Here is a 22666-nt window from a genome sequence, read left to right as displayed (position 1 = left end):
CTGGGGCACAGACTAGCTCCATCTCAGTGTCGGGCACCCCTAGACCTGGGTCACAAACAAATTCTTCACTTTGAGCTTGGGCCAGGGCTGGGTTTAAGATCCAGTAGGTTGTAGGGTTGCAAGACTCACTGGGTTTTTTCCCCCTCTTTCCAGTCCAGTAGTAAATAGACCACTCATACACAAAGAATACTCCCCACACCAAGGATTGCATTTTATATCAAACAAGTTTACTAAATTCTGAAGTTGGCAGTTACATTTCATCTTCAAAGCTCCAACTCTCTGGGATAGATCCAGGCTGAATTCTCCCACAGGAATACATGCATAGATAGCTAAGTATTTTTCCTTATGTACATGACCTTCTGTCCTTTATCCATCCCATGGCCTCAATAATGAAAGGCCGTTCTCTCCGTCACAAGCTCTCTCCTTGTAGGGCCAGACTCCTTCGCCTGCCCTTCTTCCATCAGAGTCAGTCTCTGGTTTCATACAGGCTTTATCCTGCTCTGGCTCCTGGGCTAGGATCCCCTTACCCACCTGGAGCACTCCTCCTGTTCCAGTTATTGCTGTATTTGGCAATAGCTCCCTCTGAGGATTAGCTTTGGGTTATTTGCCTCTCTGGGACACCCCCTCTTCTCCTCAAAGACCCTGCACTTTTCTCAACATGTTATTTTATAACTCTCAAACTCCATTTGTCAATCACGGAGTTATTGGTCCACTTCTCACTTACTTTTTTTTTTTATTTTAATCATCAACCAGATGCATTTCCCTCTGTATCTTCTCCCACAACACACCCCCTTGGGCTGGATCCTAATCCAACCCCTCAGAGACCACTCCCCCCCCCCAGTAACTCTGGAAAGTCATCACAGATCCACTTAGTAATCCCCATTTTTAATGGGGGATTACACATATGTAGAATAAAAGGCTTTTATTGGTTAATTATTTTTTCCTGGCTGCAAGACAGTTAATTTACAGCCAACTAAATACGAGCTTAAAAACTTCTATATATATTTAATTAAAAAGTGTCATTATGACCACCATTGTTAAAAGAACATAAAATTCTTCAACAAGAAACACCCTGGAAGAAAGCTCAAAGACATCTTCAAAACAATAATATACAAGGTGCAGGTTACAAAAAAAAAAAAAAAAAAAAAGTTTCTCTTATCTTTCGTTACCAACTATGATCATTTCTTTTAGTGCACTGTTCCGTCTGTAGATGAAGGCATCTGTTTCAGCTCCCAACTTCGATAGTTCCTCAATTGAAGACACACAAGGATCATGATCTTGTAGCATTTTTGGCAGGTGACATCTATTGCGCTCAATACGTTGAGACCGCCTCACTGGAGTCAAAAATTTAAGTTCCCCAATGGTAGAATCATTGTCCTGAAACTGAATCCTTTTCTTCACACTACAAAGGGGCAAAAATCAATACAGGTTTTAGTAACTGTGCATCAATAATAAACTAAAAACTCTTGAGGCACTAATCTTAAAGATCTCATTTGCAATTCCCTACACCATGGAGGTATGTTGAGTTGGTTCTCTTCTTTCCTTCAACAAAGAATTTTGTGTGAGTTAGGGTTCAGATATTTCAGAATATGTAAACATTTCAACTGGTGTACCTCAGGGGTCTTGTCTGTCTGCAGTTTTATTCAATATTTTAATTTTACCATTATATAGATTGTTGAATTGTTTTGGTGTTCAGTTCAGGATTTATGCTGACAATATTGTTTCTGGTGCCTGTAATATTCAATAAAAATGACTTTTGATCAATTAAGTCTCTACATGTGGTTTATGAGTTGGATGAAAGCGAATCACCTAAAGCTGAATGTCATCAAGACAGAGATTCTGATCTTATCCAGTTATTTCAGTTCTGATGTACCAGCTGTATTTGCTTTTGAAACTGAGGGCATTCCCACTGTTAATAGTCTACAGAATTTAAGGGTTATAGTAGACTCTACATTGACTACGAGTCCTCATGTTCAGAACATTAATAAGATTAGTTAAGAGACTGAAAGAGCAGTTAAAGTTGCATAATTTTCAGATGGTTATTCAAAGTATCATTTCACTGTGTTTTGATTATTGTGATAGTCTATTGTTGGGGGTTAGGAAGAACCAACCAAGTGGCCCAAAACTCAGTAGCAAAAGTATTGATGGACTGTAAACCATTTTTTTGAGCACCTCTCTCCTATTTTTAAGAATGGATACCCATTAAGTACAGAATACAGTTTGTACAGAGAATCTTAATTTTTTAAGTTTAAACTGGGCAAATATCTAAAATGCTTGCAGCCAAGCTTCAACTTTATCAGCCTGTATAATCTTTGAGGTCAGCAAATACATTTTTTGTTAGAAGTTCCATCACATTATGTGATTAAATCTGGCAAGTATTGTAGTCCAACCTTTTATATTGCAGTACCTCAATTGTGGAATGCTTTGCCCATGAGGTTGAGAGGGATCCAGGGTTTGGGTGAGTTCAAGACAGAATTGAAGACATTTTTATTTCTACAAGCTTATAAAGCGGTTTGAAGGGAAATTTTGTATACTATCAGGAAGGTGAGATGGGAGTTTTATTGAAGGAAATTCAGGAAAAAATCCATAAAAAAAGGATCAGAGTATGAAACTTTGATTGTATGAGGGCATAGAGGTCTAAGAGGCCTTTATTTGTTTTAGTTTGTTTTTATTGTATTATGTATATGAAGAATTGTAATCCACCTAGAACCTCTGCAATAATGTAAAATACATTTTTTAATTAAAATAAAAAAATGCTAATGGTGTATGCTGTCAACGCTCCTATAAACCAATTTTAGCTAAAGAAACAGCATAAGGAATGTCAAGTCAAATGCAAAGTGCTGATAAGGATGGCTAAGAGGGACTTTGAAAAAAAGATTGCGTTGGAGGCAAAAACACATAGTAAAAATTGTTTTTATGTATATTAAAAGCAGGAAGCCGGCAAAAGAATCGGTTGGACCGCTAAATGACCGAGGAGTAAAAGGGGTGATCAGGGAAGACAAAGTCGTAGCAGAGAGATTAAATGAATTCTTTGCTTCGGTCTTCACTGAGGAAGATGTTGAATAAAAGCATAAAAAATAGAAGTGGAAAGCTTCAAAGAACATGCAGAGCAAGCTGTTTCAACACTAAATCTCCTGAGGCATGAGAAAAGGGCATTAAAACATCGGCCAAAGGCACGGCTCCAGAAAGTCTGGCAGGGGGAGCACTAAGGGAAAACAGATGTAGCATGTTCTGCACATGAGTAATAGCGTTGTGGTATTCAGAGACTTGCACGGGGATGTTGTATAGTCAGATGCCAAAGAAAAATGCTATATAAGACCAATGAGAGATCTGTACCTTAAGCATTCTGACTGCTTTGTCTGAACATGCTTCCTGCATACCTCATAAAAGGTATCCAGTACAATTGTAAATAAACTTTTTATATGGAATATGAAATTCGTCTAGTCTTTTCTTCAAAGTGGCGAGCCAGCCAGGAGTGAAGATTTATGCCGCACACGGAAAAGAGAAGGCGAGACGAATGACAAATTAAGTGTTTGTTGTTAACGAAGTTTTTTACAGGATTGGATTGTGAGAGCAAGCGTTGTTTAAGCCTGATTACTGTGTACCACTGATTTGGGAGTGATCAACCTACTGACGTGGACATACAGGTGACGACTCCTGGGCTTGCTAAAAAGAGAATAAGAAGACGCGTGAGTAAGCTTACATTGTGGACTTATTAGTGGTATATTTGTTTAGCTTTGTAGTTTTCTTTTTTGTATATTTTCTTTGTTTAAGTGCATTAGTATATTTTTGTAGGTTGTGGCTCTATAGGAGAAATTTTAATAGTCAGAATAAAATGGAAGGGAAAGGGGCAGATAAGAAAGAAAAGCCTCCTGTATATGCTTTGTATTTAGATTTAGATAGTCAAAAAAAATGCTCCCCTTTGCAGCATGTCATAGAATTATTCCCGTTAGAAAAAAAACAGATTGAAAAAATACATGAGAAATGGGTCAAATATGATGCAAACTGGTCTCAGTATGGATCGTTTGATCGTCCAAAATTATTATCTCTCCTGAAATATATACAAGAGAATAAGAAAAAGAAGAAAAGCTTAGAGAAGCATCTTACAATTTGGAATTTATTTTCTGTAGCAGCAGATCTTTTTCATGCTGATGTAGATAGGATACAACAAGAGGCAGAAATGTACAAAAGAAATAATCCTCCTCCTTATGATTCTGGCTGTAATACAAGGAGAGAGACTTTATGCCCTGTAAGGGATAAAGGATGGGAGAAGGAACAAAAGCGTCCCAAACCGTGGGAGGGCTTTTCTGCCCTTGATGATCCCCCCAGTGATTCAGAAAGTGAAAAGGGAGGGGATAATGAGGACAGCGATGTGGGGACTAGGGAACAGAAAAGAGAAGCAAAACGAGTAAGAAAAAAAGAAAAGGGGAAAGGTAGCACAGAGGAAGGCAAATATCCCGATTTGAAAACTCTGGCTACGTCTGAAATGTATGATTTGGCCACACGGTGTCATTGTTTGTCTATGTAGATGATATTCTATTGTCTGCTGAGACTGAAGCAGAATGCCTAGAATGGACTAGAAAATTATTTTTGTTATTAGGAGAGTTAGGATATAAATGTAATAAGGAGAAATGTGTTATAGCTCAGTCTACTGTCACCTTTTTAGGACAAAATGTTTCAGCAGAACATAAGGTCATTATACCGGAAGTTATATCTATTTTAAATGAGACTCCGGTACCGCAAACAGTTACCCAGTTACGTGCTGTTTTGGGAATGTTAAATTACTGCAGACAATGGATACCAAATTATACACAAAAAGTAATGAGACTTTATAAACATTTGAAACTGCCCGCAGCCACACCAAAGAATACACTAATTGTGTTGGAAGAGCAGGATAAGATAGTGCTGGCTAAGATTGTGAGGGATCTGTTATCCCCAGGACCTTTAGCAGTAATAGATATCCAATCACCTGTGCATTTGTGGGTAAAAGACATGGGAAATAGTTGGGCAGCTATGATTAATCAAAACAATGAAGTAAATGCACCAGTAGCTTTTTTATCAGGCTCTTTTAATCATGTGGAAAAGGGAATGAAAGAGATACCAAAGTTATTGACAGCTATTGTGGCAGCAGTAGGCAAATGGAGAGCACAAATGCCTTTTGTTCCTATTGTAATACATACTAACCACACGATTAAAACGCTGTTGAGCCCTAGCCAGACGGCATTGACAGCCACTAGATATAAGAATAATACCATTAACTAAAGAACAGAGAAATAAGATAGATCTGCTTTTTCCTGTCGATCAAGAGGGTGAGATCGATACTATAGAAATCCCTACATTTCACTGTCTTACTTTTGAACCCTTATCTGATGGGTTAATATGGTTTACAGATGGAGCTTGTGAAAGGACTGTTGCAGGCTTTGCCTGCGTGCAGGTGGATGAGAATCTAAGAAAGATAATGCAAGTACAATATAAAACCCCTCCTGACCAGACTGCACAGCATGCTGAACTTTTAGCCGTTATTACGGCCTTACAACACACTGATATGACTCAAAATGTCACTATATATACTGATAGTGGTTACGTTGCAAGTTCACTACAGTATCATATATTAAAATGGCAGCGTAGGGGGATGATAACCAGTGCAGGTAAAAATCTACAACATTACACATATTGGAAATTGCTGTTTGAAATTTTGGCAAGAAGGGAACGTGAAGGTAGAAAAACTGCAGTTGTGTGGACCCCGGCCCACACTGAAAGGCCAACCTTTGAGGCACAAGGTAATGCAATGGCTGATGCAGCAGCAACGGAGGTGGTTAAGCAAAGTGAAAAGATTTTGTATAATACTAGACAGACACAGGAAGGGCCACTTACGAATGTAGATAAGATTGAAATGTGGCAGCCAGAGGGACAGGAAAGTGAAAAATGGTTGGAGAGGATGTATGAAATTGGGAAGTGAATGGTTTAATGAGGAAGAAGGATTACCTTGCATGCCAATGAGCCAGGCGATTAAGGTATTGATTGGGTGGCATGCAACCATGCATTGGAACAGGGAAACAATGAAACAACAATTTGAGCAAAGATTTTGGACTTTAAAAATTGATAACTTGATTCAACAGGTTGTGCAAAATTGCATGGTATGCAATATTAACATACCTAAACGAGGTCCTAAAATATCGCCTGGGACACTTCCAATACCAGAAGGCCCAGCAAAAGAATGGTATATTGATTTCACTGATATGATTGTTCCAGTGCAGGGAAAAAGATATTTGTTAGTTTGGGTGGATGCTTTCTCAAGGTGGATAGAAGCATTTCCATGTAAAAGGGAGACAGCACATGAGGTGATACAATGCCTGGTAACTCATATTATGCCAAGACATGGGTGTCCGTCTAGAATAATTTCTGATAACGGGACACATTTTAATAACAGTGTTTTGAAAGAAATGGAAACGATTATGGGTTTAACACACAGGAAAGTATCAGTGTATCGCCCCACCTCCAATGGTTTGGTGGAGCGCTACAATGGCATTTTAAAAACAAAATTGAGAGTTTTACTAAAATCTCTCAAAGAAATGGTGGGAAAATTATATACATGGCTTGATGTATTGCCATTAGCATTAATGACAATAAGGGCCCAACCTAATGGGCGTACTAAATTGTCCCCATTCCAAATTCAGACAGGACGTCATTTCTTCCCGATGCAGGCAGCAAGTACTGATAATACAACTCAGTACTGGCAAAAGCTACAACCGATGTTGAACCTGACAAGTGATATGATCCGAACAAATGTAGCATCACAGGCAGGGATTACTAATGATGTTTGTGCTTTTAAAGTAGGTGATCTAGTACTACGGAAGAACTTTACACATAAAACGTGGAAGGATCCTGTGTATGTAGGGCCTTTTGCTATCACAGCCCTTACTCAGACCGCTGCCCGTCTGGAAGGTCATACTTCTTGGATACACTTATCAGATATTCGACGAACTAATAATATTGAAATGGACAAAGAATAAACAAACATCATGTCCCTAAACATGATGGTATTGGGATGTTGTTGTTTTGTTGTTGTTTGTTAATGGACAATGAACACATATAGACTTGTTACAGCGGCCAAGATGTTGAATTTGACTGATTGTATCATATGTGCCCACTGACTGACATCATCCTTGTCTTTACCAGCTATGATATATGGGACTACAATGATAAACTCATGTCTGTTATCCCAATAATACCTGTGTAAGGGATGATGGAAACCTTCATTGGACAAATGAGACTATTTATAAGCAAGCCTTGCTTATGGACAAGTACCCAGAGACATCATTTTGGTGTCTAATTAATAGTATGACAACTGGAAACATTCCCCTGATAAAGTGCAATTCCACGCACAATGTTGTACCAGGTAATTGGTCTATAGGAGGAAGTACAATGAGTATAAATGTCACAGCCACCAAAGAAAAGTGTGGCAATAAAACAAGCTGCAATAAGACTTTAACTCAATGATATGTAACAACTGATTCAATGAATGTTAACACCTTGGAATATGCTTTTAATTTGTGTAATTTTTAATGCCACATCAGCTAATGAAAAGTAAGAATGAATGACAGTGTATTCCCCTTTGATGAAGCTCACTGTCCTATAAATTATATACCTCAAGAGATATAAATTTTGTACCCTAGTACAGTTGAATCTGTTTAATGCTGTGTAACATGTGTATTAGCATGTTTGCAAAGATGTGCCAGGATGCTTTTAAAATGATAATGGTAACTGAAATCAAGAATGAATAGAACTTTAATATGTCAGCCAAAAATATTGAAAAAGCGTGCAGAAACTGAATGCCACAAACAAGGGGGGGAGGAGATTTAGAAGGGAGGTAAGGAAACAGACTGGAGCTGAAACAGATGTGTGAGGCCTGAAACAATCAGTCCTCAAAGGGAGGATGTTGAATAAAAGCATAAAAAATAGAAGTGGAAAGCTTCAAAGAACATGCAGAGCAAGCTGTTTCAACACTAAATCTCCTGAGGCATGAGAAAAGGGCATTAAAACATCGGCCAAAGGCACGGCTCCAGAAAGTCTGGCAGGGGGAGCACTAAGGGAAAACAGATGTAGCATGTTCTGCACATGAGTAATAGCGTTGTGGTATTCAGAGACTTGCACGGGGATGTTGTATAGTCAGATGCCAAAGAAAAATGCTATATAAGACCAATGAGAGATCTGTACCTTAAGCATTCTGACTGCTTTGTCTGAACATGCTTCCTGCATACCTCATAAAAGGTATCCAGTACAATTGTAAATAAACTTTTTATATGGAATATGAAATTCGTCTAGTCTTTTCTTCAAAGATTTGGGTGGGATACCGGTGCTGGAAATGGTACGAAGCTGACGAGTCAGAGAAACTTAATGAATTCTCTGTAAACCTGGAGGATGTAATGGGGCAGTTTTACAAACTGAAGAGTAGCAAATCTCCTGGACCAGATGGTATTCATCCCAGAGTACTGATAGAACTGAAAAATGAGCTTGTGGAGCTACTGTTAGAAATATGTAATTTATTCTTAAAATCGAGCATGGTACTGAAAGATTGGAGGGTGGCCAATGTAACGCCGATTTGTAAAAAAGGATCCAGAGGAGATCCGGAAAATTATAGACTGGCGAGTCTGACGTCGGTGCCGGGCAAAATGGTAGAGACTATTATTAAGAACAAAATTACAGAGCATATTCAAAAGCATGGATTAATGAGACAAAGTCAACATGAGTGAAGGGAAATTGCCTCACCAATCTACTACATTTCTTTGAAGGGCTGAACAAACGTGGTGGGGGTACAAATGTAACAAAAATAAAATAAATAAATGTGGATAAAGGTGCGCCGGTTGATATTGTGTATCTGGATTTTCAGAAGGCGTTTGACAAAGTACCTCATGAAAGACTCCAGAGGAAATTGGAGAGTCATGGGATAGGAGGTAGTGTTCTATTGTGGATTAAAAACTGGTTAAAAGATATAAAACAGAGAGTAGGGTTAAATGGTCAGTATTCTCAATGGAGAAGGGTAGTTAGTGGGGTTCCCCAGGGGTCTGTGCTCGGACCGTTGCTTTTTAACATATTTATAAATGACCTAGAGATGGGAGTAACTAGTGAGGTAATTAAATTTGCTGATGACACAAAGTTATTCAAAGTCATTAAATCGCGGGAGGATTGTGAAAAATTAGAACAGGACCTTACGAGACTGGGAGATTGGGCGTCTAAATGGCAGATGACGTTTAATGAGAGCAAGTGCAAGGTGATGCATGTGGGAAACAGGAACCCAAATTATAACTACGTCATGCAAGGTTCCACGTTAGGAGTCACAAATCAAGAAAGGGATCTAGGTGTCGTCGTCGATGATACTTTGAAACCTCCTGCTCAGTGTGCTGCTGCGGCTAAGAGAGCAAATAGAATGTTAGATATTATTAGGAAAGGAATGGAAAACAAAAATGAGGATGTTATAATGCCCTTGTATTGCTCCATGAATTACAAAGGTGCAGAGAAGGGCGACGAAAATGATAAAGGGGATGGGACGACTTCCTATGAGGAAAGGCTAAAGGGGCTAGGGCTCTTCAGCTTGGAGAAAAGGCGGCTGAGGGGAGATATGATAGAGGTCTATAAAATAATAAGTGGAGTGGAACGGGTAGATGTGAAGTGTCTGTTTACGCTTTCCAAAAATCCTAGGACTAGGGGGCATGCAATGAAGCTACAATGTAGTAAATTTAAAACGAATCGGAGAAAATTCTTCTTCACTCAACGTGTAATTAAACTCTGGAATTCGTTGCCAGAGAAATGTGGTAAAGGCGGTTAGCTTAGCGGAGTTTAATAAACGTTTGGACGGCTTTCTAAAGGAAAAGTCCATAGACCATTATTAAATGGACTTGGGGAAAATCCACTATTTCTGGGGTAAGCAGCATAAAATGTTTTGTACTTTTTTGGGATCTTGCCAGGTATTTGTGACCTGGATTGGCCACTGTTGGAAACAGGATGCTGGGTTTGATGGACCTTTGGTCTTTCCCAATATGGCAATACTTATGTACTTATGTAACCTTCCTTTCGATTAGAAGATAAAGAAACATTAAAAGTCCAACTAGTTTCTTTCTGCCTGCCTTCTCCAAACTAGAATTTGAGCTTCTGTCATTTCATACTATATATGAAACATTTTTTTATAGTATGTCTAGTACTTAATTTGTGCATAAAAGGAAGTGCAATGAACTATGGAGGAGGAAGTGAGGGGTGGGAGGACAGGGGCAGGAAGAACTTTCACACCCCATCTCCGGTGAACATATGGAGACCTTGTAATCTTCAACAGAAAAATAGATTTGTTCCATTTGAGCCTCATAAAGGAAGGCAGGCCTTAATGAACCCTTGAAGGTCCCAATTAGAGAGCTGCACGGGAACGGGGTTCCTGCGGGGACGGAGGCAGTTCCTGCGGGGTTCTCGCGGGGATGGAAGCAGGTCAGCGGGATTCCTGTGAAAATATAAGCTACACCTTCACCAGCCTCTCATCTACCGAATACCAAGTCCTTTGAGTGCTGTCTCCTCCTCTTCTTCCTTGCTTTAATAGCACAAATGTGGAAAGTCTTCCATTAAGGAGGTGGTAGAGTCACAAATGATGACGGAATTCAAAAAGGCATGGGATGAACACAAAGGACCTCTAATTAGAAAATGGAAGTTATATAAAACCTAACCTTAAATGGCTGCATGTGTGTGGATGTGTCAAGGTAAAATTATGTATAATCATACCTGATCATTTTCTTTCCATTAATCATAGCTGATCAATCCATAGACTGGTGGGTTGTGTCCATCTACCAGCAGGTGGAGATAGAGAGCAAACTTTTGCCTCCCTATATGTGGTCATGTGCTGCCGGAAACTCCTCAGTATGTCGATATCAAAGCTCCATCCGCAGGACTCAGCACTTAGAGAATTACACCCACGAAGGGACACTCTGCCCAGCTCACCACCGCCGAAACGGGGGAGGGGAATTAACCCAGCTCATCCCCACACAAGTGGGGGAGGGGAATCCGTCCAGCTCATCCCCGCGGAGCGGGGGAGGGACACCACACCCGCCGATGCGGGGGGATCTGGCTTATCCTGCAACCGCAACCGCGGGAGGAGCTGACTGACCCTAACACCGCCGAAGCGGGAGGGGTACAAAGCTGCCCTACAGCCGCACGAAGCGGGAGGGAGTGCCGGCAGAATTTATGTCTCAATCCAGCCCCGTAAAACGGAGGGGAGAGGAATGCAGCAGCTCACTGTAACACAAACTCGTCTCAACTCTTGAAGAATCCAAGTGAAAGAAGAACTTGAACACGAAGTCCTCCTGAAGTAACTGAAGGCTAAACTTGAACCTAAAATTCAACCAGAATATAAACAGTACAGATATCTGGGAGGGGCTATGGATTGATCAGCTATGATTAATGGAAAGAAAATTATCAGGTATGATTATACATAATTTTACCTTCCATATCATCAAGCTGATCAATCCATAGACTGGTGGGATGTACCGAAGCAGTACTCACCCAGGGCGGGACATAGAAATCCCTGACCTCAACACTGAAGCTCCAAACCGGGCCTCCGCCCGTGCAGCCACAGTCAAACGGTAATGCTTGGAGAATGTATGAGCCGAAGCCCCCGTTGCCGCCTTGCATATCTCTTCCAAGGAGACGGATCCGGCCTCTGCCATCGAGGCCGCCTGAGCTCTCGTGGAGTGAGCCTTCAGCTGGATAGGCGGCACCTTCCCCGCGGCCACATAAGCCGCTGCAATGGCTTCCTTGACCCATCTTGCCACTGTAGGCTTAGCAGCCTGCAGACCCTTACGAGGACCTGCAAACAGGACAAACAGATGATCCGATTTCCGGAAATCATTGGTCACTTCCAAGTATCTGATGATGACTTGTCTCACATCCAGATATTCAAGAGCGGAGTACTCCTCTGGGTAGTCCTCCCTACGAAAGGAAGGGAGACAGAGCTGCTGATTCACATGGAAGCGAGAAACAATCTTGGGCAGGAAGGAAGGCACTGTGCGAATAGTCACTCCTGCCTCAGTGAACTGCAGAAAAGGCTCTCGACATGAGAGCGCCTGGAGCTCGGAAACTCTTCTGGCTGAAGTGATAGCCACCAAAAAGACTGCTTTCAACGTCAGGTCTTTCAGAGATGCCCTCGACAAGGGTTCAAAAGGCGGCTTCTGCAATGCTCTTAGCACCAGGTTGAGATTCCACGCAGGCACCACTGAGTGCAGAGGAGGGCGCAGGTGATTAACTCCCTTGAGAAAGCGCACCACATCTGGCTGCGAAGCCAGGGAAGCACCCTTCAGGCGGCCCCTGAAGCAAGCCAGAGCCGCTACCTGGACTTTAAGGGAACTGAGCGACAGGCCTTTCTCCAGACCTTCTTGCAGGAACGCCAACACTGAAGAAATTGGAGCAGTGAAGGGAGAAAGTGAGCCTGCTTCACACCATGCTGCAAAGATACGCCAAACCCTGGCGTAAGCAGTAGAAGTAGAGCGCTTCCTCGCTCTCAGCATAGTGGCGATGACCTTGTCTGAGAAGCCCTTCTTCCTCAGACGCTGCCGCTCAATAGCCAGGCCGTAAGACCAAAGGGAGAGGGATCCTCCATCACCACGGGACCCTGATGTAACAGGCCCTGCTCCACTGACAGCCGCAGAGGATCGTCGACTGAGAGCCTGATCAAGTCCGCATACCAGGGACGTCTGGGCCAATCCGGACCCACCAGGATTACCCTGCCGGGATGCTTTGCCACCCGGTCTAGCACCCTGCCCAACATGGGCCAGGGCGGGAACACATAGAGGAGCTCTTGTGTCGGCCACTGTTGGAGAAGAGCATCTACTCCCAGGGATCGAGGGTCCCGTCCTCTGCTGAAAAAGCGCGGCACTTGGCAATTGGCCGATGACGCCATCAGATCTAGGCTCGGCTGGCCCCAGCGCTTCGTGATGTCCAAGAACGCCTGAGCAGATAGTTGCCACTCTCCGGGCTCCAAGGTATGGCGACTGAGAAAGTCCGCCTTGACATTCATGACTCCGGCAATGTGGGCCGCTGAAAGCTGCTCCAGGTTCGCTTCCGCCCACTGCCAAAGACTCATAGCCTCCTTGGCTAGAGGGGCGCTCTTGGTACCTCCCTGGCGGTTGATATAGGCCACAGCCGTGGCATTGTCCGACAGGACCCGTACAGGCTACAACACCAGTACCGGGATGAACTCCAATAACACCAACCGAATGGCTCTGAGTTCCAGGAGGTTGATAGACCACTTGCCTCTGCAGGAGACTAGAGCCCCTGCGCTGTCCTTCCCAAGCAGTGGGCTCCCCAGCCCATCAAAGAGGCGTCTGTAGTGACGACAATCCACTCCGGGGTCACCAGAGGCAATCCTGCAGACAACTTGTCTGTCTGCGTCCACCAGCTCAGCGCCTTGCGCACTGCTGGGTCCACGGGAAGGCGCACAGCATAATCCTCCGACATCGGAGTCCAGCGCAGCAGCAGAGATAGCTGTAGTGGTCTCATATGAGCCCTGGCCCAGGGCACTACTTCCATCGTGGCCGTCATAGAGCCCAACAGCTGCACGTAGTCCCAAGCCCGAATAGGAGAGGCTACTAGGAACTAGTCCACCTGAGCCTGAAGCTTGACAATCCGATTGTCTGGCAGGAACACTCTGCCCACTTGGGTGTCGAATCGAACTCCCAGATACTCCAGGGACTGAGCCGGGCGCAGCTGGCTCTTCTTCCAGTTGATGATCCATCCCAGGGAGCTCACAAGAGCAACTACCCGGTCCATAGCTTTGCCGCACTCTGCATAAGAGGGGGCTCGGATCAACCAGTCGTCCAGATAAGGATGGACTTGTACCCCTTCCTTTCGCAGGAAGGCCGCGATGACCACCATTACTTTGGAAAAGGTCCGCGGAGCAGTAGCCAACCCGAAAGGGAGGGCTCTGAACTGGAAGTGTCGTCTCAGGACTGTAAAACGCAGAAAGCGTTGGAGAGGAGGCCAGATGGGAATATGCAGGTACGCTTCCTTGATGTCCAAGGAAGCCAAGAACTCTCCTGCCTTCACTGCCGCTATAACAGAGCGGAGAGTCTCCATGCGAAAGTGCCTCACTTTCCAGGCCCGATTGACCCCTTTGAGGTCGAGGATAGGCCGGACAGAACCTCCTTTCTTTGGAACCACAAAGTAAATGGAGTAACGTCCCTTGCCAATCTGATTTTTTGGCACCGGAACGACCGCACCCAGGCGGATCAGGTTGTCCAAGGTCTGCTGCACTGCCACAGCTTGACCGGAGACTTGCAGGGAGAGAGTACAAACCCGTCTCTTAAGGGTTGGCAGAACTCTAGCTTGTAGCCGTCTCTGATGACTTCCAGCACCCACGCGTCTGAAGTTATAGTGGTCCACTCGCCCAGAAACGAGGACAGCCGTCCTCCAATCTGCACTGGGTCATTGGGTACGAGACCCTGGCGGAGGACCGGAGGGAGCACCTCCGGGACGGCGGTCTCTGCGAAAGGAATGCTGCTTGGGGGAGAAATTCCTCTTGAAGGAAGAGGGGGCAGAGGAACCACCCGACTTGCCCGGGCGGTACCGACGGGCTTCCAGCAACCGTCCTCTGGAGGTACCGGGACGAGTACTAGCCCGAGCCCTGACCTCTGGTAATTTCTTGCCCTTAGACGTGCCGAGATCGGTCACGATTTTGTCCAGCTCGACCCCAAAGAGCAGCTTGCCTTTAAAAGGCAATCTAGCCAGGCGGGATTTAGAGGCGTGGTCAGCAGACCAATGTTTCAGCCAAAGCCACCGCCGCGCAGAGACTGTCTGAGCCATGCCTTTAGCTGAGGCTCTCAAGACATCATACAGCAAGTCTGCCAAATAGGCTAAGCCCGATTCCAGGGCCGGCCAATCAGCCCTCAAGGAAGATCCGAGGGGGAAGCCCGCTGCACCTTAGTCAGGCACGCCCTGGCCACATAGGAGCCGCAAACTGAGGCCTGCAAACTTAAAGCAGCTGCCTCAAAGGACGACCTTAAGGCCGCCTCCAATCTTCTGTCTTGGGCGTCCTTTAGGGCCGTGCCACCTTCCACCGGCAACGCCGTTTTCTTAGTCACCGCAGTGATTAAAGAATCCACGGTAGGCCACAGATAGGCCTCACGTTCACTCACAGCCAAAGGATAGAGGCGGGACATAGCCCTAGCCACTTTAAGGCTCGTTTCCGGGACATCCCATTGAGCCGCAATTAAGGTGTGCATGGCATCATGCACGTGGAAGGATCTAGGCGGGCGCTTCGTCCCCAGCATAATGGCAGAGCCAACAGGGGCTGAGGGAGAGACGTCCTCCGGAGAGGAAATCTTCAAAGTGTCCATGGCCTGTAACAACAGGTTGGGCAAATCCTCTGGGCTAAAAAGCCGCGCTGCAGAGGGGTCATCCGCTCCATCCGAGCGGGGATCTATCTCCTCCAAGGAATCCGCAAAGGACCGTTGGGAGACCTCAGACACGCTGCCCTCATCTACATCGGAGGAGACAAAGTCCTCCAAGGCCTGGAAATCAACCCGAGGGCGTTTACCTCTGGGAACCTCAACCTCTTTATCAGAAGAGGGAGCAGGGGCAGCGTTTTGCATGAGGAAAGCCTGATGCAGCAGCAAAACAAACTCGGGGGAGAAACCCCCCAGACTGTGCACTTCCGCAGCCTGGGCAACAGCCCTAGACGCACTCTCAACCGGCGCTCGCAATAGCGGGGGAGAGACATGCTACGCATCCAAAATGGCGTCCGGCGCGAAACTCCGCGAAGGAGCCGCGCGGGAAGAACGGCGCTTAACTTTAGCCGCTTTGTGCCGTCGCCCAAATTAAGGGCGTTCATGGCATTAATGTCTCCAACCTCAAGGGCGGCCCACGAAGAAGCCGTCCGAGCCGCGTGGCCGGCCAAGATGGCGGAGGCGAGGAGCGGGGGATGGGCGTTTATGGCGGGAAAAAACCGCCACGCCGGAGGAACGACCGGGACATTCATCGGTCACTAAACTGTCACCCATCAAGGGCGAATCAGGTTGTAAAACCCCCGCATCCCCTCTAGAAGCGCTCCAGCGATCCGGGGAGCGACCCTTTGCGCCCTCGCCCTCCGACGCCATATGCCACGAGGAGAAGAATCGGGGAACCCCCTGCCCGCCATAAAAAGGTAAAATTACCTGCTTGCCGCTCCGAGCTGTAACGAACTGGTGTCCCAGTGAGTAGCTGCAATGAACGTTTAAAGAAACGTCGAATTAAACGCCTTTAAAGACGTTTAAAATTTTTTTTTTTTTTTTTTTTTAAACGGAGCCAGCGGGAGGGGGGAGAAAAGGAGGGACCTGGCACCACCAGGTTTGCACTTGCTCAAAAGAGCCCTCAACCCCAGGCCTCAACAAAACCTAAGGATTAGGCTTGGAGGCCTAGCCAGAGCTGCTGCTGTGTGTGACCACCACCTGCTGAGATAGAGAACATACTGGGGAGTTTCCGGCAGCACATGACCACATATAGGGAGGCAAAAGTTTGCTCTCTATCTCCACCTGCTGGTAGATGGACACAACCCACCAGTCTATGGATTGATCAGCTTGATGATATGGAAGTGACGCTTAGATGGCGACTCTGGCTGTGATGAACTAGGGCTGATACCTGGCAGACTTGTATGGTCTGTGTCTCGTATATGGCAATCTGGTTTAGGATGGGCTGGAAAGGGCTTAGACAGCAACTTCAGTGGCTGGAATATGAGGACAGTGCTGGACAGACTTTTACGGTCTGTGTCCCACAAATGAAAAGACTGGAGTGGGCTTCAACAGCAATTCCAGTAGTTGTAACATAAGGATAGGGCCAGATAGACTTCTGTGGTCTTTGTTCCAGAAACACGAAAGAAATATCATAATCAAGTATATAATATCACACTCGTTGATTTAATGATGAATTGATAATGAGTGTGACTATTGGGCAGAGTGGATGGACTGTTCAGGTCTATTTGCTGTCACTTACTATGTTACTATTAATTCTCTTTGCTCCCAGGCTGGTGCACAGACTTCAGCTCTGACACAGGCACGAGAATCAGATGTCACCTGACCTACTGGCGTGTTCATGTGGCGACCTCTCAGCACACAATGCCAGTGAATCAGAGACAAATCTTACATGTGCGCACCAGAGAGTTCCAAGATCCAACTTCCGGTCCTTCCTTGCCTACAGTGCTGTGGCTCAAATCCAGAGACTGAGGGAGCTGACTGGAATTTTCTTTTATGTACCATTAAATTTTACAGGGATGGGTTAAATTTTTGTGGGGATGGGTAAGATTCCAGCAGGGACGGGCGGGAGTCTGAGGTAACATTGAGATTTTCTACTTTTTCAATGTAGGGCTAGATTTGTGATGATCACAAAGTTTACACTGGCCTAGTAGACTAAAGGTCTTTTCAGGCTTTGAATTCAAATCCCAGGAGACCGTCCTAGCTACCACTGTACAGCACTTCCTAGGCAAACAACTACTTTGTATCATAAGATGTGGTCCATTTTGCATGTGTAACTAAAATAGCTAAGCCAGGGCTTCACAAACCTGTCCCGATTTTTCAGCAAATACACAAATGACCAGGTAAAATATAGAGTTTGCATACATTGGAATCTGGTGCAGCAAAGGCCTCAAGTATCCTTCCTTTACTTAAGAGGAATATTAAGTCATTGCTTCTATGTGATGACTAACAGGGACGCCCCTCTCTATTGCAAGGGGAAGGTGTCTCCTTATGAGTGGGGGAGGCATAGAAAGGCATACAAGCTAATGCCCAGTCATAGGCATTGCTACAGGGTGGCAAGTACCACCCAGGTTTTTCCCACCATTTTCCACCCACCTAGAGAATGACACAGGAGTGGGTAAGTACAATAAACCGTGGAAAAACTGTGGGAACACAAAAACCAGCTTTTTACCGTGGATGCAAACAGCAGTTAATTCCCTGCCCTGTAGGAGCGGTAATAACCCCTGCTCCCGCAGTAAATCGAAAGCTTACCTTTTTACTGTTGTTTTACCATCCTTCCTAACTCTAGCCGTAGTCCTCCCTGAGCATAGTCCCCTCTCCGCCCACTAAGCATGACATCACCATTCCCATTCACACAGGACGACTCACTCATCAAGATCACGTAAATCTCTTCTCCCCCCTCCCCATCCATAGTAGTGTAGGCTGGCAGCATTCAGGGCTGCCCGCAGCCTGTATTGAGCCAGGCAGTCAGAAGGAAGCAGCACCACTCTTAGCAGCAGCACTGGTGGCTGGGGCAATGCTGTGGTTAAGCGGCAGCCACAGGTACCGGCACCAGCAAATGCAGCCACAGATACCGGCACTTGCAACAGCAAATTCAGTCGCCCCAGCTTTCCCCTCCCCCTCTCGCAGCAGCCAAATCTGGATTGGTGGGAGAACTGGCGCTGCCTGCTGGCTGGGAGGGAGGAAGCAAAGAACTACAACAGCTGCCTCTTCCACATCGACCATAACACCCGGCAGATGGCGTGGATCAACCCACAGGACAGGAGAGACAGAGGTTGGCAAAGTGCCAGCCCGATCCCGGGTTTCTTGTTGTAGTTGCAAACACAGGAAACAGGGCTTCTGGCCAGCTGAAACTTCAGGTTTTACACGGGAGCCACATGTTTCTTAAAATGTGAAGTGTCTGTTTCATTTAGGGGAAATTGCTCTGTTAGTTAGAAAATTTATTTCCTGCTCGCTAATTCAAGAGCTGTGTTAATTTTCAAGTCATAGAATGGGGTGATATTGGATAACAATGTGGGAAGGAAGCACTATTTCCTTAGCTTTGACACAGATATAGATGGTGGAGCCGCCCTGTTTTCTTGAATGTATACAGTTGCTCACGAGTGATGCTTGGATGGAGATTCTTCTGCACTAGCTGATGTAGGGACTAGGGAGAGCTAGCATCATGACATGGTGAATCCCAACTCTGTATGTTCTCTGGTTTAGATTTGGTTGGATACTACCAGAAGTACTGCATTTAAAAGTATTACTCCTTTTCTATGAAATAATTTGTTTCCCCTATTAACATCTGAAACTGTTCATTTCAGCTAGTTGATATTTACTGCCACCAGTGAAATTAGATCTGAAATTGCATTGCATATCTGGGTCAGCAGCACAGCAGTAATACTTGCCCAGATGTTTTGGTCATGCATTTGCTGTTCTGCCCCCATATTCATGGAGGGAAGGTGCATTATGAAGTATATTTTGTATGATTATTATTTGTATTTAATTGCATTGTCTGTGTAATAGATAGCACTGTGTACTGGCTGGGGCTCCCCCCCCCCCCCCCCCCACTTATAATTTGCAGCAGTATCCTGTGACTGACTCCTTGTAAGTTTTCCCTTTTGGCAGTAGCCTATTAGCTCTGAAAAAGGGCCAGCTCTCCTCTCTCTGCCCCTGTGTGTGTGAGATCCCAGTTTTGCATGCTTTTGTGATAGCTGTTCTAGGGGCTTAGCACTATTTCATTATTGCTTGCTACCAGTATTAAGGATTAAGGGTGGTTAAACAATGTTTCTGACTTTACTTTTTTTGAACTACTTTGGGTCCTTCCTACTGATCTGTATATCTGCTGTATATGGAATATATAGATGCCTGGTGTGCATGTATACATATGGCTGTAATCATAATCATTAAAAGGACAGACTTTTAAATGCCCATCTTCTTGCTCCCATGATACAGTTGAATACTATTATTATGTCTCACTATATTTTCAAATATAAGGCACATTGAACCTGAGTTTGCTTGGGATAATGTGGGATATACATGTCAAAAACTGCAGGGTTTTTTTGTTATGTGTTGTATTTTTTTTTTTTTTTAATGTGGTCAACACTGCTTTTATTTTTACTGCTGGAAAGATGATACTGGGTTTGATGGACCTTCAATCTGCCCCAGTATGGCAACGCTTATGTTAATTATGGATAGCCTGAAAACCCAGTTGGCTATGACTACAGAGCCGATTTGGGAAGCAATAAGCTGGCTGTTGAGGTTGCTAGAAATGAACATGGTTTAATGGGCCAAAAAATACCCTAGCTGACCTAAATGTAGACCTATGACATCTAAAAGCCTGGGGAGGAGAAAATCTCCCTCTCCTCAAACAAGTCATCTATTTTCACAAGGTGACTAAACAGAAATAGTTTAATATGGATTAAGTCAGCCAAAAGAACAGTGTATTGTCTATTAGATTGTAAGCTCTTTGAGCAGGGACTCTCTCTCTTTGTTAAATTGTACAGCGCTGCGTAACCCTAGTAGCGCTCTAGAAATGTTAAGTAGTAGTAGTATTGGTCTAGCATCTTGACTACATTCACATTTTAGCATTTTGAGAGGCAAAAGCACTAATGAAAGAAACAGTCCTTACCTTTGCAAGTACGGTGTGGTATGCACACTAAACTTGATCACACTTGATTCTTCATTTTCCTTTTCAGGAGACACATGGTCGCCTGAGAAGTCCTTTACTACATCTTCCTCCTCCCTTCTCTTACTAGCACCTTTCAACTCTACTTTCCGCTCCATGGTTTGACCACCTCTTTTTCTTCTCCTCCTCCCGCTTTGAGATTTTGCTTTTGACGTCTGCTCTGAATCTTCTTGGACTTCATGCTCTCTCACTTCCTCTGCCCTCTCTTCATCATTCAAATTCTTCTCTTCTTCAGCACACTCTCCTAATGTGTTGGTTGAGAAAGCAATCATGTAAAATTTAGCAGCTTTAATAAGCCCAGTTCTCATTCACAATGATGACCTGTACAAATTATTTATAATGGTATACAGTTCAAAAAGCTATATTGGCTCTGGAGAAAACCAAATCCTCCATTGGTTGCAATTTCTTTTATCGAGTCAACAGAAAGAGAAAATAAGTGGATGACATAGGCCTTAGAGTCTCTCTTGAAGACACCCGGAGCTAATGCTAGGCAAAAAAAGTCAAAGTATTGATGCTAGTTTAAAGTTTTTCAATTTGGTAAAGTAGGATAATACTCAAAAGCGAAAACATCTGTATAAAAGCATGCAACTGGTTACATATCCTTATTTCTAACAGGCTACAGACATTTTACTTACCAGATTCAGATTTCAGAAGATTGTTCTTTAAAAGATCAGCTAGAGTGTTCTGCAGCTCTTTTACTGGCTGAAATCCAAAAGAAAATGAATTTAACAAAACTGAATATTTTCTGGTGCCCACATCAAAAGGCAACAAAAAAGGTATGCAAATAGTTTCTTTGCACACTCCAACTTGGACCTTCCATATGGCATAGCACTACTACTGTGCCACTAGACTGGCTGAAACTTAATACAAACCAGGCAGAATCTCTTTTTAGTTGAAGGGGGGCAGACAAACCAACTGCTCCTAGCAGTCTGGATGCCAATGCCGAGCTGGGAAAAATTATGTTGGGGCCATGGCCCCTGTGCCCACCCCACTCCACTGCCTATGTTTGCCACAGTCTAACCTAAATGGGGAAAATTAGGTTCTTACCTTGGTAATTTTCTTTCCTTTAGTCATAGCAGATGAAGCCATTACATATGGGTTGTGTCCATCAACCAGCAGGGGGAGATAGAGAGCACTCAACTTTTCACAGTGCCTCATGGCCAGCCAGCTCCACTGCCTCTTCAGTATTTGAAGCTTCCAAAGCAGTATGGCAAACCGCAATGGGAATAACATGAACTTTCCTCACCGCGAACGATGGCCCCTTAACAAGGGCATGAACTCAAAAGGAGGGAATGAACACATCCTCCTGGAGGGAATAAACTCGTCCTCCTTATTGTATAACTGGAGGGGATACACGCAACCTCCTGGAGGGAATAAACTCATCCTCCCAAAACATAAACTGGAGGAAATGGACTCATCCTCCTATAAGTGAACATGAATCCTGAAGACTGTTTTCCAACTTTCTCCCAAGGAAGGAACTTCAGGAAACAAGAACAGAACCTGAAACAGATTCACAGCATACAGACAGGGAGGACTCATGGCTTCATCTGCTATGACTAAAGGAAAGAAAATTACCAAGGTAAGAACCTAATTTTCCCTTCCTTGTCATCAAGCAGATGAAGCCATTAAGTATGGGATGTAACAAAGCAATCCCTATATAGGGTGGGAACAGGTCACACCACGCGCTAGCACTTGTGCTCCAAAACGCTCATCCCTCCTAGCAGCCACATCCAGCCTGTAATGTCAGGCAAAAGAGAGCTTAGAAGCCCATGTTGCTGCACTGCATATCTCTTGACGAGAGAGTGCTCCAGTTTCAGCCCAAGAGGAAGAAATCGCTCTGGTAAGAATGCGCCTTAAAGGCTACAGGCGGACACCGGCCGGCAAGCAGATAAGCTGAAAAGATAGTTTCTTTGAGCCAGCGGGCAATAGTGGCTTTAGATGCTGGAGACCCTCTGCGAGGACCTGATAGCAAAACAAACAGATGATCATAGATCCTGAAAGAGATAGTAACTCGCACATACTGCAGCAGCGTCCTGCGCACATCCAACAGGTGCAACTGCCCAAAAGATTCTGGAAACTCCTCCTTATCAAAGGAGGGCAAGAAAATAGGCTGGTTTAGCTCTGACACCCGTCTCGCCGAAGTAATGGCCACAAGAAAAAACGGCATTTAGTGTCAAATCTTTCTCCGATGCTCGCCGAAGCGGCTCAAAAGGAGAAGCCTGCAGGCCTTCAAAACTAGCCC

General features: G+C 44.6%; 1 protein-coding gene across 4 annotated transcripts in view; it reads right to left on the bottom strand.

The window, feature by feature from the left end:
- Nucleotides 1–205: 205 nt before the first annotated feature.
- CKAP2 (cytoskeleton associated protein 2) overlaps nucleotides 206–22666 on the bottom strand; it is a 106375-nt gene continuing 83914 nt past the window's right edge. For all 4 annotated transcript variants that reach the window (XM_030200432.1, XM_030200431.1, XM_030200430.1 and 1 more), the window contains exons 6-8: nucleotides 21060–21126; nucleotides 20368–20668; nucleotides 206–1402 (exon numbers count right to left, since the gene is read on the bottom strand). In XM_030200432.1, coding sequence (XP_030056292.1) covers nucleotides 1156–1402; nucleotides 20368–20668; nucleotides 21060–21126 — 615 coding nt within the window. In that variant the 3' untranslated portion in view covers nucleotides 206–1155. The remainder of the gene's footprint in view (nucleotides 1403–20367; nucleotides 20669–21059; nucleotides 21127–22666) is intronic.

Source organism: Microcaecilia unicolor, chromosome 4, assembly GCF_901765095.1.
Source record: "Microcaecilia unicolor chromosome 4, aMicUni1.1, whole genome shotgun sequence".
Lineage (NCBI taxonomy): Eukaryota > Metazoa > Chordata > Amphibia > Gymnophiona > Siphonopidae > Microcaecilia > Microcaecilia unicolor.
The sequence above is the reverse complement of the archived record's forward strand: the minus strand, read 5'-3'. Positions and strand labels throughout refer to the sequence as shown.